The sequence below is a fragment of the Musca domestica genome, unplaced genomic scaffold (genome assembly GCF_030504385.1).
Source record: "Musca domestica strain aabys unplaced genomic scaffold, Musca_domestica.polishedcontigs.V.1.1 21, whole genome shotgun sequence".
Taxonomy (NCBI): Eukaryota; Metazoa; Arthropoda; class Insecta; order Diptera; family Muscidae; genus Musca; species Musca domestica.
The window spans coordinates 10,804,469-10,820,635 of record NW_026712258.1 but is presented as its reverse complement, the minus strand read 5'-3'; the positions used below and the strand labels follow the sequence as shown (position 1 = coordinate 10,820,635).

The following is a 16,167-nucleotide window of genomic DNA, read 5'->3' as shown; positions in this document are numbered from 1 at the left end:
TTCTTCGCAGAGGAACAATGGAATTTTAGGTGGACTTAGTTTGATTTTGGCCCTAAACTTCTTTGTTCCTTTCCGAAAAATCCAGCAGATGGCTTAAGCCATTTAAAAAAGAGGTTTATGTATTCTCCCCATATAACGATACCTCCCGATATTCGGTAAAATTTATGATATTAGCCCCATTATTCAATAGAATTTTGTTAAATTTCTTATTGGAAGATCTTAACAAGTACTGCAACTTATGACAACACGTCTTCGTATAGCGTCCTATATAACGGTACCTACCAATATTCGGTATTTTTATGTTATTACAGATATTATATCCGGAATTGTTCCAATTTTCGTATTTGAAGTTCGTAATGGGTATGACAGAAAATTGTCTATGCAGGTCCTCGTGTTCGTACTGCCCACATATAACGGCACCTTCCTTTATTCGGTATTTTGATGATTTTAGCGACATTACCCACCGGAATTGTTTCAAATTTAGTATTTTATTTTTGTAATAAGTATTACAAACTGTCACAGAAAATTGTCTCTGCAGGTCCACGTATTCGTATAGGCCACACATATATCAAATATCAAATAGCACTAAAATGGAATCAATAAACACTTAACGATCGATCTCTACGGCGGAAAATGTAGCTGGTTTTGTCCATAAACAACAAACAAAACAACAAGAATAGTCCATTGGGTCAGCGCTTAGATCGAAAAATCTAAATGAAACCACCATTGTTAAGTTGCAATAACTCCAAAAAATATAAGCTGTAAGTAAGGCAGTTAGAAAAAAACATACCCAGGGAGGTTTCCCCAAAATCGAAACAATCGCACTCCTACTCTGACACAGTTTATCAAGTCCACTTTATTACAATATTTATTCTTTAATAAGATTTAAACTATTTTCCACATGAATTAACTACAAAAAGGCCCTGTCCAAACTGGACAATTCATCGGCACTATCATTTTCAATCATTACAAAATTCTCTTCAGATTTTACAGTTTTCTTTTCTTGCGATTTCTTCTTCGACGCCGATGATTTGGTAGAAATGTGGGTGTTTGTACTGTGATTCGAACAACGTGATTGAGATTTTCCGCCAGCACCACCGTATATTTTACGCAAAGTGTTCAATTTTTGAGACATTCGACTTGAGTCCTGGGATCTATTGGCATTCGGCGTTGTTGAGGTTTCCAAGAAATGATCATAATCTACACCGGGATCAGAATGATGGAATAGGCCACGTCTGCAACTATACGACCGGGAAGAGTTTTTCTTCGTTCGTTTGCGTTGATTCGTTTGGCACATATGGCGTCTGCCCTCTCGTTGACAGTTGTGTGTCAATTTGCCGACATTTGGTCCCCAGTGTGTTGGACCCTCTAAGAGCAAAGGTGCCGACTTAACACGTTGTCTCATCAATTCCATGTTTAATTCATATTCACGTTTTTGCAAAGCTTGTTCAGCTTTTCTTGTAGCCAGCCGCAGTTTGATTATTTCTTGGTGGGTTTCACTAAAAGAATATAAATATATATATTTAAGAATTTCTAAATAATGAATTCAGACAAAAGGATATTCAAATTTTCTTACTTTAAAGATAACGTCTTCCATGCTGGTGTTTTTCGCACTTCCCAATCCACTTGCGGTGTCTTATCGTGATAGGTACAATTGTTCTTTAGCTCCTTTACTTTCTTTTTGGAACACTCCACTCTTAAGGTGGCAGCGAGATTCGGCCGGGCCACTGGATGTACAGGAGATGGAGTGTTTTGCTGTAAACAGAATTAAACTATTATCAATTCATCGATTGGAATTTGTTTTTAAACTCACCTTTCGGCAATGCGACTTCTTCGATGAATCCAAATCAAAAATTTTAAAAGGTACTTTGTAGTTATCATCATTGGATTTATTCTTTGATTTCATTGAACTCTGCTCTCGCTCGCTAGATGTATCCGTTGTCGGCGTTTCAACAACAATTTTCGGTATGTTTCTATAAAATTAAGAACATTTTCTGAAACCTTATGTTCTAGATGCTCCTTCGGTTGCATACTTACCTTCCGCCATCTGGTTTTTCCGCAAAGTAATTACTTAGTTTATTGCCAGCCTTATGACCATCCTTATTTCCTTTATACGACAATGTTTCCAATGTTTTTGTTTTATCGCGGAGTTCCTTCAGTTCAATCGGTTCTGTAATGGAATGTATGTCATTGAAAGACAATGATTTTCGTAGTCGTTCCCGCAAAGTTGAGGTGAAATTGCTTCTAACAGGTACTCTGAAAGATTTTAGATAAAAAGAGATATGACATTACTAACAAGGTCCTGCTACTTCATCAGCGAAAAGTCCATCTTCAATTTTAATTTATTACTATTTAATAATTTTCTAATAGTTTTAGTGCTCATTTGCAAAACCGTTCCATGTCTCAACCATAGACACCAACTACAGTTACAACAGTTTGGTGCCATTTCGTTTTTTCGTACAAATATAAGATGCATTTCAAAACCACCGCCAAATCTCAAACATAGATACCATCAGTAATCTTCATATCAAATTTTATATCTATGCCTTCACCCAATACCACTTAGAACTTTTCAAACAATTTTAGTAACCAATTCCAAATTCCACATTCCACATCTTAACCACAGGCACCGACAGTGTCATCTATAACAATTTTCAGGATTTCAGCTATTTTCCTTCACTCAGTTATAGCACACATTTCCGAAAAAACACCATATTTCAATTCCATATACCAACAGAGATTTCAGCCCTATTCATTCACTATTTTTATAGAGAATGATTCATACAATACAGGGCAGAATGATTTTAAACAAGTAAAAAATATGCTAATTTCGATTGGCTGAACTTTTAATAAACTCCACTATTTAGAAGGAATTAGCAAAATGTAAAAAAATCCGTTAAAAATTCCGCTATAATTTTAAAAATGGCGAATTTCAGGTGTTGCAACTAAATATATGCTTCTGTTTCTTCCGCATATTGCGTTTTTTTTCGCAGGTGGTTTGCACTCAGTTGTTCAATCAACTGGAATTCTCCTCTACACCACGGTACTCTTATACGAGGGTGCGTTCACAAGCGGGCTCGCCCTCTTGATAAGGTCGACCACCGACCTCACTGCTTTCAGGTTCGCCCTGATTAGGGTCGTTTCTCTCTCTGTCATCTGCCTCCTTTGGGCTGGAGTCACTGCGGTTGATAGGGATGTATCACCTTCCGCAATGGCACCCTTCACCTCAAGTTTTGACCTCACCTGAGAGCCAGGTTGGGTGTTTCCGGTGGATTTTAGGAATGACTCAGCTCTCTGAGTTGAGGGTATGACAGTGACGTCTAATTCCTTATCAGAAAGAGGTGATTCATTCTCTAAAAATAGGTACTTCTGAGACAAAAGAAAAACAATCTCAATTGTTAATCGTAAGATAAATACCCTTTAAAGCAAGTCAACACTCAATTACCATTTTTACCAATTAACCCAGAAATCCATCTATTAAAATATTTTTATCCCTAAATGCCAAAGCTGCTCTTAAAGCATACAAATTTACCCTAAAATACTAAAATCGGATTTCCGTCTGCTATAGTTACTAGGACACTAAAAAATTAAGGAAAAGGATGACGAGCTAATAAAAATTGATGAATAGTGTGAACTGTGGACGAACAGCTATCACAATGAAGTAGATGCTTTAATCAGACCAAGTATTTATCCCTTTAGATTCCACTCGGTTACACAGCCTTAATACTAACTATAAATATGTATTAACTTACTTTTCAGTAGCGTCCTTTTCGTTAATATCTGCCTTTTCTTTCGATGAACATCGGCTAAACGAGCGAGATTCATTTCTATTCAACAGGGATGAACTGCTTACAGATGGTCTTTTGAATTGCGATTCGTATTCTCTTAGAGATTTCTTGAACGTTTCAACTTCCTCCTCCAATTCCTTTTTTAAACTAAAATTAAAAAACTATGAAACCAATTCAAAATACATTAAAGTTGTCAACCTTTTGAAGGTAAATCCGCCCTCGTGGGGTTTACTTCCAGGTGGAGTGTATGCTGAATTTGAAATCCGTATTGATTTATTTCTACTTGTCAAATCGATGATACTCTCTGATTCGTGAGATTCGGAAATATTTGAACGTTGATGTTTGGCACTGGATTTTTTCTTCTTTTTGGACTTTTTAGATTTTTTACTCTGGCAATGGGAAGAGAGTGAAGAACTCGTTGTTGTGCTACTACTGCAACGTTCTTCGGCGAAACATATATTTGTGGGTTTGGTTTTAAATTCACGGCAGGTACTCCTCAAAGTATCCAGTGTGGAGTAGAATTCCTCTTCAGTTAAATGTGTCAATTCACCATAATCTGCATGAAATAAAAGATGTCGTATATGTTATATGCTATTAGGAACTTTTATAAAAAAAACCTGGTATACTATCGTAGAATTTTGTCAATGGACGTATGCCACCATTACAAGACCATTTGCCATCCATTAAATCCGAGTTGCATGTTTTGCTTGTTGTAAGCAAGGTGGTACTGGCTGCAGTAGGTGTCATCGACAAACGACCCAAGTACATTTTGGGTCGATTATAGACAGGAGCTGGGCAGTTATTACAAGGATCGATGGGTACTTTTAAGCAAGAGTGCAAAAATGATGCCATTTTGGATTCAAATTTTTAATACGAATCAATTTAATTGCTTGAAAATTACTACAATTTTTTTTATTTCAGCTCCAATTTTCTTGCTGCTAATAAACAAATTTTTTGTTGCCATAGAAACTTTGAAACCTGTTTGGTAAGCTAACCCCGATACTAGGTTTGTTTGTGGTGTTATTTTTTGGTTCCTGCTTAACGACGACAACAAGGGTTACTGTAAGGATGTAATGGCCTGTTTGATACAAAGATTACAATGTATAAAGAAAGACTACGACTTGTATATAACAATTAAATAAGGTTAGTTCTGGAACGTGTAAATAAACAACAAAGTAAAATTAGATGTTAACAGTATATTTTATTATCACGTGGTTTGTTTCAAACTTATTGCAAGAGATTCAAAATCAGACACAACAGTATATTGCGTTTTATCATCATCCGTCAAAGGAGCATTACCAGGTCTGGCGAGTATGGCAGTCTGATAGCCGGCCTTGCGAGCAGCTTCCGCTTCTAAAATCATATAAAAAACCTATATTCATAAAAGGACATTTAAACATTAACAACGTTCATACCTTTAACAACATCGGTTAAAAACAAAATATTGCACGGGTCTTCTCCCAGAGCCTTGGCTATGTTAACATACGATTGTTGTTCTTGTTTGTGGCCACTTGTTGTATCAAAGTGCCCTGAAATATACGGCAAGAGATTACCCAACTCGGTTTGACCAAACAAAAGTTGTTGTGCCTTTATGCTGCCACTAGAGTAAATGGCCAAACGAAGACCAGCTTCAGTCCAACGTTTAAATGCTTCCGGTACATCGGGGTAAACACTGATAAGAAAACCAAGAAACAAATAGATGTTTTATAATTCATTAAAGAATATCATGTAAAATTATACTTACTGGCCTTTGAGGTCACCGCTTTCATAACCCTTTTCCCACACTAATCCCTGCAGTCTCTTCAACGGTCCCAACTTCAAATCTTTATCAATTAAATATTTAACAAATGCATCTACGGTGGAGACATCAAGGGATTCATTGGCCACTTTGGACACTTCTTTCGTGTATGCTTCAAATTCCGGTAGATCCAATAGTTCTCGAACTATTTCGTTAGTTTCATTGCTAAGCCATGTCTCTTTCAAATAGTCTTTGGTGTTTTCCTTGGCATATGGAAAGAGTTTATCCTGTAAAATTAAACAAAATGCAATTCCTGATATTTACACCAACGCGAAAATGATTACCTTTACGAAGCTAATTGATGTTGTAGTCCCCTCAATGTCTGTAAGAATTATTTTGGCCGTAAACTCAGTCATTTTCCCGAGTGCATATGTCTGACTTCCCCGATTCCAGAACTGATAAGGCGGCAGATCCCAAAAGATTTTTGTTGTTCCAGAATCTTGTGCAATAGAACTTATCACTTTATCGAACTATCGGAACTAATTCCAAGTCTTAAATATTTAGTTTCTTTTAATAATAATTGCTCTGTTCCAGTATCTGCAAGAATCTACTATTTTTACAATTTTCTTCGATATCAAAAAGGGAAAATTGGTAATCGTAGTAAAAACTTTTACATTTTTGTAGTTCTGGAACGGACCAAATGTAACATGGTACAATGATATCAAGGTAGGGCTATGATACCATATGATTTCAATTTTTTTATTTTCTTGGCTTAATATGTCATCTTTATTTGTTTATGTATGTGTTTTTTTTTCAATAACAAAAAAATGTTCAGAAAACATTCAAATTCGGATGTTTTCAAAATGTTAATTTCATCGTATGCATCGACAAAATCTAGAGTTTTTGTAGCGAAATAATCCTTTAGAGATATATAGAACCTGGTTTTGAAAAGAAGTGTTGACCTTTCATTCAGTTTTCGCGGTTTTCAATTATTTATTCAAAATAAATGCAACAAGTTGTTTGATTTTGTTATTGTTTTGATACTATTTCTGACATTACAAGCCAAACAGGTAGACCTCTATACTTGTAATTTTTTCAAAGTTGACCTACCTTCTCTTCATTGTACCATGAAATGTAATATATAAAAATATAAATATATGGTTTAAGTCATCGGCTGGCTTCTTCGGAAAATATCCAAGGAGAATAAGGCTAAAATCCTACTAAATCAATCTAAAACGTCTTTGTTCCTCTACGGAATCAAAAAAAAAACTTTTAGTTCAATTTCGGCACATTATTCCTTTGTTCCAGAACCTACAAGAATCTACCACTTTTGCCATTTTCTTCGATATCATAAAGGGAAAATAGGTTGTCGTAGTAAAAACTATTCCATTCCTACAGTTCTGGAACAAACCAAATATATACTTCTTTTACCTACGAAATGGTTATATTATTATAATTATTATTATTTTTTCTTAAAAATTATACATTTGACATGTCACTGTCAATATTTTTATTTATAAATCCAATGAATATATTGTAAAAACATTTTTAAAAATCGTTTGTATTCGGAATTATTTTGAAAAAAAAAAAGCAAAAAGAACAAATGACTTCGTGGGCGAAAACTAAAGGTGAGAATACATAAAACGCTTTTTTGACTGGCTGACCTATTCATAGAGGAACAAAGAGTTTTATGTTGACTCATTTCTGTTCTGGCGCTATGCTTCTTTGTTCTTGTCTGAAGAAGCCAGCCAATGACTTAAGACGGTCAAAAAAGCGTTTTATGTATTCTTACCTTAAGTACCTTCTTTGTATTCGCAACTTTATTATAAAGGTGAGAACACATAGAATATGTTTTTTGCTAGGTGAAGTATTGATTGGTTTCTTTGTAAAGGAACAAAAGAGTTTTAGGTCGACTAATCTCCATTTTGGTCCAAAATTTAAACTTATTTACTCCACGAGTCTTTGTTCTTTTACGAAGAAGACAGCCGATGACTTAAACCAGTCAAAAGAGCATCTTATGTTTTCTCACCATAACTTGTCGAGAAGTAGAATATATAAATATCGACATAATATACAAAAAAATAAATATATTTCTGTTTGAATTTTGTTTTACATTTGCCGCTTAGAAAATTTTTTAAATTCCTTCCAATAGCTTTCAAACTGTACGAAACTATCTTTACTAATTCCCACTGGAGTTTCATAGCGCTTAAGTTTTGCATGGTTTGCTGTAAGTTTGTTATCAATCCGCAATGAATGTTATAAAGTAAAATAAAAAGAAGCTGCAAGGAAGTGTTTCTATTTCGGGGATAAAGTTAAATTTTATTTTTTGATTAAAATCCTTGCATATCGGTATAAAATCCGCAACTCACTCGTTGTATATAAGATGCAAGAATGCATGAACAATTGTATAAAGTTCAATGTAAATAGTAAAATATAGAAATTGGAACAAAAAAGTCAAAAGTCTAGTGATTTCTATCCGTAAAAGATTGCATTGTATGCGTGTGTGTGTTATTTACGTCTCCATTGACATGACGTATAGCAATACGTAATATCAATTCAAAGTGAAAATTTATTCTTCTTCTTATTCGCGTAATAATTTGTTATTTTTATTTACAATTCCTTTATTCTAATTACATTTGCATCTCCTTAATTGAATTTGGATAACAACGAAATTCCCAGTAACACATGTCGCCAATGACAACAAAACCAATGTAAAATATTAATAATCATAAAGCATGTACAAGTCAATGTGCAAAAACAAAATGTCAGCGCAGAAGTCATGAAGTGAATGCTAATAAAAAAATAGTGTTGGAATAATTTGTGTATATGCATATTTATTCAATTCCTGGGTGAAAAGAAAGATTTAAATCCCAGCAAAGCCGGTTCGGCTGTTTTACTGGCATACTAGATTATAAATCACATACATATTGAATCCTTAAGAATGAAACAGCTGTTTTGCTGCAGACAAGTGCCTATGATGTCGACGATATCAACAACTACACAGCGCCAGCTCAACTAACAACAACGGCACACATTATTTTATCCCCTAATTGACAGCGAGTCCCCTGTCAAGGTTATCGGGACAAACTAAAGAGTTAAGAAGAACAAGCAAAAAGTCACTATAATCGAGCGGGTAGAACGGAGGCATAGTCGATGTGTTCACGCATTATAAATGCCAACATTTGCAAGAATTTACTAAATTGAGTGCAAGTGTGTGTCAACAAGAGAGAAATAATAGTTGCGAACGAGAACCAGATTACACAAATGTAAAGTGAACGCTGGTTGGTTTCTTAAGACAGTCAAAACAAAACAAAAAGTCAAAGTGTGATAGCATATGTGATCTTAAAAAAGCCTAATAGGATTTTAATTCTAATTTGATTTTAGCTTATTAGCAGAATCAATAACTAATTCGATAGCATATTGAGAACAAGTGTTACATCTACATTACACTTACAGTCGACTAACTGCACGTTACACAAATAATGAGAAAGGGCAGTACAAGGACAAACACTAAGCGAAAGTCATACTGAAAGTTAAAAGTAAGCAACAACAAGACAACACAACTGTTTGGCGGCCCCATTGAAATGGATACACAGCAAGTAATGTTGTTGCCACAGCCGCAACAGGCATCGTCTTTAACGGCAACTGCGACATTGCAACAAGTGATGCCGACGTCTCTGAACCAACATCCACAGCCGCCCAAATGTGCAATCTGCGGCACAACCCAGAAACTATTGCGTTGTGCCAAATGTAAGTGCATCTACTATTGTTCCACAGACCACCAGCACCGTGATTGGGCAACACATAAACTGGAGTGCAGACAACTGGCGAAGCAAAGGCAAAACAATCAACGCATGCAACAGCTGACCAATGGATGTAGTGCCATCAATATAAACTCGAATTTCACATCCTCTAGCAATTCACAACTGAACACCGCTTCCGGTAATGCATCGTGGAATTCGTGGCCCACCAACTATCCCAATCTCGGCAATAATTTACAATATTCACAAAATCCAGACGGGTCATTAATTTTGGGTACAAATGAAAATGAAATAATGCACACCAAGGCCGAGACAGTGACACAGAATTCCAATTCGGGTGAATACATGGGTAATTTTGTAAATTCAACAACATCCAATCAGCTGCACGCTATGCAAGGCGGAGGACCACTAACTTATAATAATGCAGCGGCGATTGTGGATAATAATCAACAATTGGCGGGTATGACATCGTATTATGGGAATGCGGAATCCCAACAACAATCACAATGTCAATTACAACAACAACAGCAACCATATTCCGTTCCAATTGAATGTCAACAAAATATAATGCAACAACAACAGCAGCAACAAATGTACGTGCCTACACCTGCTCCTCCCTCTCAACCGCATCAACAGCAAATGCACCAACCAATGCCACAGTTTAGCAATCATTTGGTTAATCAACATGAGAAAAGTTCGAGTTATCAAATTGGAGCTGCAAATGTTGGTGATAATTTTATTGAAGACATCAAGTAAGTAGATCTGGGATTTGTTTTTTTTTTTTTTAATTCTGAAACCTTAACTAGAAATCTTTGCATTTTTATGAGGTCATACAAGCTGCGTATTTGGATTTTATGTCTTATATCGGGCCTTGGTACAAGAACACAGGTGCATCAGCACTTGTGAACATTGAAGAAGCATTTAAAAAAAATTTCTAAAAAATAATTTGATTTGGTGTGGCGAAAACGATCTATAACAGAATACACCCATTTGGAATAGTATTTTTGGCTTAAGTTGAGTTTAAGAACTATGTTCGGATTGACCTGAAATTTTTAACACGTGTAGATCCTTTAACCTGATTAAGGCAAAGTATTTTTTTCGTGGGGGAAATACCCCGTTACTCGACCCGGAAGTTCGAATACAAAATCCTGATTTTAGCTGGTTCTACAAAACTGATATGTAAAAAATGGGTATAATTTGAAAGCTTGTGGAAAAACAACAATTGGTCATATGATATGGTGTTGGACCTACCTAAGAAGAGAAAATTCCAAGCCCCGACTGAAGACCGACTACTTACAAAAATTACAATGTTTAAAAAAACTATGGATCGCGTAGCCGTTGTTGGACGTATCCCGGAGGAAAAAATCTTACTTAAGAAACTTAGATACTAATTAGATATTAGTGGAGAAAATCTCAATTTCATGATTTGCATCACTAATATCTTTGGAACTACAAGAGATATCAGCACATGTGGTACCATTTTGGAACGGCAAAAATGTAGGATATAATGTATCAAGTAGATCTAATTATCCCATAATGGATTCATTTTCGAGTTTTTGAGGGTTTTTCAAAAAGTACACATTAGCATTGCTCGGGAAACTGTTCCAATAACCCCATTATATGACCACTTGTTGTAGATATCAGTTTTGTACAACCGGATAAAATCGGATTTTGTATCCGCACTTACGGGTCAAATAACCGGGTATTTCTCCCGCAAAAAATACTTTCGCTTAATCAGGCTAAAAATTCCTACTTGCGGTAAAAATTTCAAATTGATCCGGACATAGCCCATAAACTCAACTTGCTCCAGAGGTTGTTATGATGTGCGTGTGTTTCAACAAACTTATAGTACGTTTAAGTAACATACCCTTGATTAATTGAAATAATTTTTCATTCAAGATTTTGAGTGTCAGAGATGTTTTCATATTTTATAGTAAGAGTCAGGTTTAAACAAGCTATCTATATAAGATCAACTCTAGTTAGGTAAACAAAATTTACAATATAGTTTAGAACACATATTTTCGGCAGCACCTCCTATGACAGAAAAAGGCCTAAACTGGTACAGATAGATACTACAGATACATATTGGGTATTTTTCTGATTTTAGCCACATTTTTTTAAATATTTTTTTTAATTTTGGCATGGTTTGACCTCTTGTATGCCTATAAAAATTTCGACATATTCGGAAGCTTGCCACTCCCAGTGATAATACATATTTGATGTGGAAGGCAATGCATCTTTTTTAGTAATTGTTAGATATATGCAGTATTTTGGTTCCCATTAGCTTTGGTTAAGAGAAAAGGATCTATAAATCACTATAATCTTTCCGAATAGTACGTGTATGCTGTACAAATATATTTAAGAAATGTACGTGAATCGGTGGCAAGGTGTCATCCATGTGTCTGGTGGTTGTCAATCAATCTCATTACGGTGATGACTAATTTCCATCGACGATTTCTTCCCACTGAACACACAAAGTAGTACGACAACCACTGAACTGCAATGAGACAACATACCCAAAAATATGAATCAATCCAACATCATCCAACTCCACTAGAAATTGTGTAGATCTCATTGGAACTTTTACACAAACAACCATTCCGTTTAAACGTTTAATTCGTAACTAAATTGTTAATTATTTGTTTTATACACTGACACATAACAGAAATTCTAATGTGAGCACTTTGAATTTTTATTTATTACTAAAATTCGATGGCAAACGCCGCTTTTCTGTACACAGAACTTTTTAACAGGTATTTTAGTGCAAATATTTATCAAGTTCTATGTATGCCGCGGACAGGTGACAAGTGTATTTAGTGTTGGGATTTAATATTTATGATGTATTACTAAATAGGGTGTTCTCATATTGCATGATAGATGTCATAGATTCAAACGATCATGAAAGTGTTTGCTATGTCGTTTGCCGATCATTCCATGTTGTGGGTCGTCGAATTTTATTTTAATAAATCACATAGAATTTTAAAAGGTAATCTCATTGCTGATGATACACTTTTAGATTAAAAACCCCATCACGGGACCAATGCTGCTTGCTTTTCTACTCTGTCTAATTGCACCTTTATATGTGTACATACATACAACTCTACCCTCCGGTTTTTTGTAAGAGTGACAAATATTAGTTTATAATTTACCTCATTCAACTGATAAGAGATACGTGAGCACTTGAGGCGAACGACCACTATCATCACCTTTTTAATTGGCTCACATTCCATGACTTCAACATTCTTGCTCCTTCTCTTGTTCCGGAGAATGACAAGTGTATTTTTAAATATGTTTTTGGAACATTTTCTTTATTTGAGTTCGCACCATCATACTGGAAATGCAGGAGGTTCTTTTGAGAATACAATTTAAGCATCTGTTGTACATGAAAAAGATCAACAACAACCAAAAAACGGCGGGGGAAAAACAAACAATCAAATATTTAACCAACGATTAGATTAGAAATTAGTTGCCGTTGCCGTTGCCGTTGCGTTTGGTCGTTTTTCTTGTGTATTTGGTATTTAGCAGAGCCAATGATGATGGTTATGATCTTCGTCACATGCAATTGAGTTGAGTTAAAGGACACCAAATACGTGCGATCACACTAAGAAAAACAGTACTTAAGATAACACAAACAAACACGTATTCTTGTCAACGCTCTCCCCCACCGATCGATGTATTCTTGAAGTGAGTGTGGGCACAAGACTTCAATTTTATTTGTTTTGCTCGGCGATGAAATGCAGAACATATGTGTGTTTGTAGGAATGTAAGCGTTTATTTGTTTCTTGTATTTATCTTCGAACAATTGCAACAACTAAAAATAAACAATGATTAGCTTCCAGTGAAATGGTATGGTGATACGCTATTGCAGCTCCAAGTGTGTTTTCATGTGTGTAAATAGCCAATTGTTTAGACTTATTACTGCAATATGGTTATTCGCGCCTTTTGGAAATATTGTTTGTGTAAGCGTTTTGTTGATCTGTCAAAAATGTTATACTAAAGAACAATAGACCACTAACAAAGGCCCAGAGATCCCAAGTCGGTTATATTCACCATAAATGCCTTTGAAGGATTTGAGATTGAATAGATGACTTTTAGATACAGCCATAACGATTCATGTAGTGAGATTCTCTAACTCATTTCTCAAGTTACCGACAAAAATCGGTAAAATTAAAATACCTATAAAGAATCCCACTACTGGTTATAAGTTTAGAAAAGGAGGAAGCTACTTCACTGAATGCTAGGTAAAAGGAGAATATAAAACAAGTTAAAAAGCACTATTTGGAACGAATTTGAAAATTTTCAAAAAAAAAAAAATCCGTTAAAAATTCTGTTAAAATCTTAAAAATACCGAATACAGCAGTTATATTGGGGTCTATATGACGTGGACCTAAATAGGCATTGTTTGTCATAAGCCATTACCATATTCAATTTCGAAACTTGAAATAAATGGTGAATAATGTAGCTTAAATCACCAGAAACCGTATGTAGGGAGGTACCGTTATATCGGAGCTATACGAAGACCTGGACCTGCATAGACAATTTTCTGTCACAGGCTGTAGCATCCATTACGAAATTCGAATACGACATCTCAAACAATTTCGGTGGGTATTGTACCTAAACTCGTCAAAATATTCGAAGACCTAGACCTGTATAGACAATTTTCTGTCACAGACTGTAGTTCCCATTACGAACTCTAAATACGTAATTTGAAACTACTCCGGTGAATAATGACGCTAAAATCGTCGAAACACCGAATATTGGGATGTACCGTCATATGGGGGCTATATGAAGACGTGGACCTACATGAATATTTCGAGGAGTTACAAACGGAATGACAAAGTTAATATACCCCTCATAGTATGGTGGAGGGTATAAAAAGTGTGAGGAGATTTTAGAAAAAGCTAGTATATGCTCAGCGGCTTTTAGACCTACGGCTATCAGACTTACTCGGCATCGATTAAAGGAACTCGGAGGATCTACCCAAGCTCATCAGCTTGTTAGACTGAGACCTTTTCAAAGTACAAGTAAAAAGCACTAACGAATTTACAATCGTTTTTATTATTCACTCAATAGTTAATATTTTCCTATAGTAGTCAATATTGCCAATCACGAAGACGTACGCACGGCGGACGGGTCTCCTCCGAATTTCTGTTTTTTGCATGAAAAAGTTATTTTTTTGCTGGAACTAGGTTTGGTTTAAGGATGCGCAGCTGCGCATGAGTTGGCAACTGCTTCAGTCGGAGACCGTTGGTCCATTATGTTCATCCTAGGAAAAAGAATAGCTGTTGGTGATAGGAGAGAAATAGAAAAAAAAAGAAATGGAAGAGATGGAGAATACAGTTAGCGGAGCGGTCTGTTTAACCAGAGAATGTTTTGTTGGTGAAAATTGTTGGTAATTGTCAGAAACACTGCTATCCCATCTTGAAGTCAGATGTCTGATCAGTATGTCAACCGCGAATCTTAAATCAGAACTACTAAGTGAAAGAAGGGAGTTTGTTCTTTTCTCGTGATTGCTGCCCAGATGCCCTTAGATGCCCTAATACCGGTTTCTAAGTGTCATTTTCTTGCAGCTTCTTCGATAAAAGTTTTTTTTTAAGCAGCAGACATAAACGATTATTGGTGGTTTTAATAGTATCATCAATCTGTAGATCAATCGACTGGGAACATCCTCGAGCTAATCCTTCTGTTAATCCACCTCAACCCCCCGGTTCCGGTTAGGTTGAAAAGAGGAGCGAATTAATCGCCACATGCCCTGCTAGACATACATTAAAGCCAGTATAGGCCTGTTGGGCGCTCTGGACTAAAAAGTTGATTAACAACATTTCTTAACTGTTTTATTTCAATTACCATAATCTGGAGTCGTTACCTAAATATTGGGATCTAATATTTGCAAGCGCTGGACATTTAAAGAGACTCGCTAATCTCTTCCTTACCTAGAATTAAAAGATTCCTCGATTTTATCTCATTGGGGTCGCCCCTAAGGATTTTTGTGGGTTTTCCTACGCTTTTATTGTTCCCTATGGATATGTGGCGTTTTTGCTCGTTTCTTTTACTCTAGACGTGACGTGATTATCTAAGTTGTTGCTAATTCACTATAATTCACTGGTTTGGCGAGAAAGTTCGCTATCTCATTACCTCTAACTCCCGGATGACCGTGTTGAGAATAGTTCTTGAGTTTATATATTTCAAAACCGTTTTTGAATTAACTGTTTTGGTTGTACATATAGAATCATCTCTAAAGCTCTATTTGGTATTTTTATTGCATCGCAATTGATTAAACAACACATTCCGCCATTGGACTTTCTGTAATGTTTTTGTTTTACATATTTTATCCATTGCAGTACACCAGACTACGGATGCGTATGTAAGAGGAGGTCTAATTACGCTTTTTAATAGAGAGTATGAAACCCCATTTTGAGCATTTAGGTCTTTTGCACGTTGCCCAGCATCTATGAGCTTCGTTTGCTCATTCTTGGATGTGTTGTTTCCAATTTAGTTTCCTATCTAGGATCACACCTAGATATTAAAACTTATTGGAAATGTTGATTATCTTGTTCAGGAAGGCTGGTTCATCGATGTGTCCAAGTTTTCTCTTCCTAGTGAAAAGACATATCTCAGTTTTTTCCGAGTTAACGTTAAGACCTCTTGGTCTAGCCCAGATGTATGCAAGCCTACTCGGGCCTTCTGCACAATAACTTAGATTTCTTTCCCCTCAGAAGTATTATAACGTTGTCTGCATATCAGACAGGTTCAAAACCTTCGTTGGTTAAAGTCCTTAGAAGACTGTTTATGGTAGTAACCCACAGGAGAGGCGATAAAATCCCCCAGTGGAGTCATATAGCCCACATCTTATTCATCTATTCCTGAGCATATGGCTTAT

At 35.8% G+C, this 16,167-nt stretch overlaps 3 protein-coding genes across 3 annotated transcripts in view; 1 reads left to right on the top strand and 2 right to left on the bottom strand.

Annotated features, from left to right (window-relative positions):
• Nucleotides 1-804: 804 nt before the first annotated feature.
• On the bottom strand, nucleotides 805-4,949 carry LOC101891184 (uncharacterized). Its single transcript, XM_005184432.4, has 7 exons — nucleotides 4,406-4,949; nucleotides 3,987-4,344; nucleotides 3,753-3,935; nucleotides 2,038-2,256; nucleotides 1,814-1,973; nucleotides 1,577-1,755; nucleotides 805-1,499 (listed from the first exon to the last, which is right to left on the bottom strand). The coding sequence occupies exons 1-7, from the start codon at nucleotides 4,638-4,640 to the stop codon at nucleotides 911-913; spliced, it is 1,923 nt and encodes a 640-aa protein (XP_005184489.2). The 5' UTR covers nucleotides 4,641-4,949; the 3' UTR covers nucleotides 805-910.
• A 20-nt stretch (nucleotides 4,950-4,969) lies between these two features.
• On the bottom strand, nucleotides 4,970-11,951 carry LOC101890600 (enolase-phosphatase E1). The gene is made up of 5 exons (XM_020037053.2): nucleotides 11,804-11,951; nucleotides 5,871-6,077; nucleotides 5,533-5,813; nucleotides 5,204-5,460; nucleotides 4,970-5,141 (listed from the first exon to the last, which is right to left on the bottom strand). The coding sequence occupies exons 2-5, from the start codon at nucleotides 5,940-5,942 to the stop codon at nucleotides 4,996-4,998; spliced, it is 756 nt and encodes a 251-aa protein (XP_019892612.2). The 5' UTR covers nucleotides 5,943-6,077; nucleotides 11,804-11,951; the 3' UTR covers nucleotides 4,970-4,995.
• The window catches only part of LOC101890432 (uncharacterized), a 39,849-nt gene continuing 31,479 nt past the window's right edge, over nucleotides 7,798-16,167 (top strand). Inside the window, exon 1 of the mRNA XM_005184427.4 lies at nucleotides 7,798-10,039. Within this exon, the coding sequence (XP_005184484.2) occupies nucleotides 9,111-10,039 (929 nt within the window). The 5' untranslated portion in view covers nucleotides 7,798-9,110. The remainder of the gene's footprint in view (nucleotides 10,040-16,167) is intronic.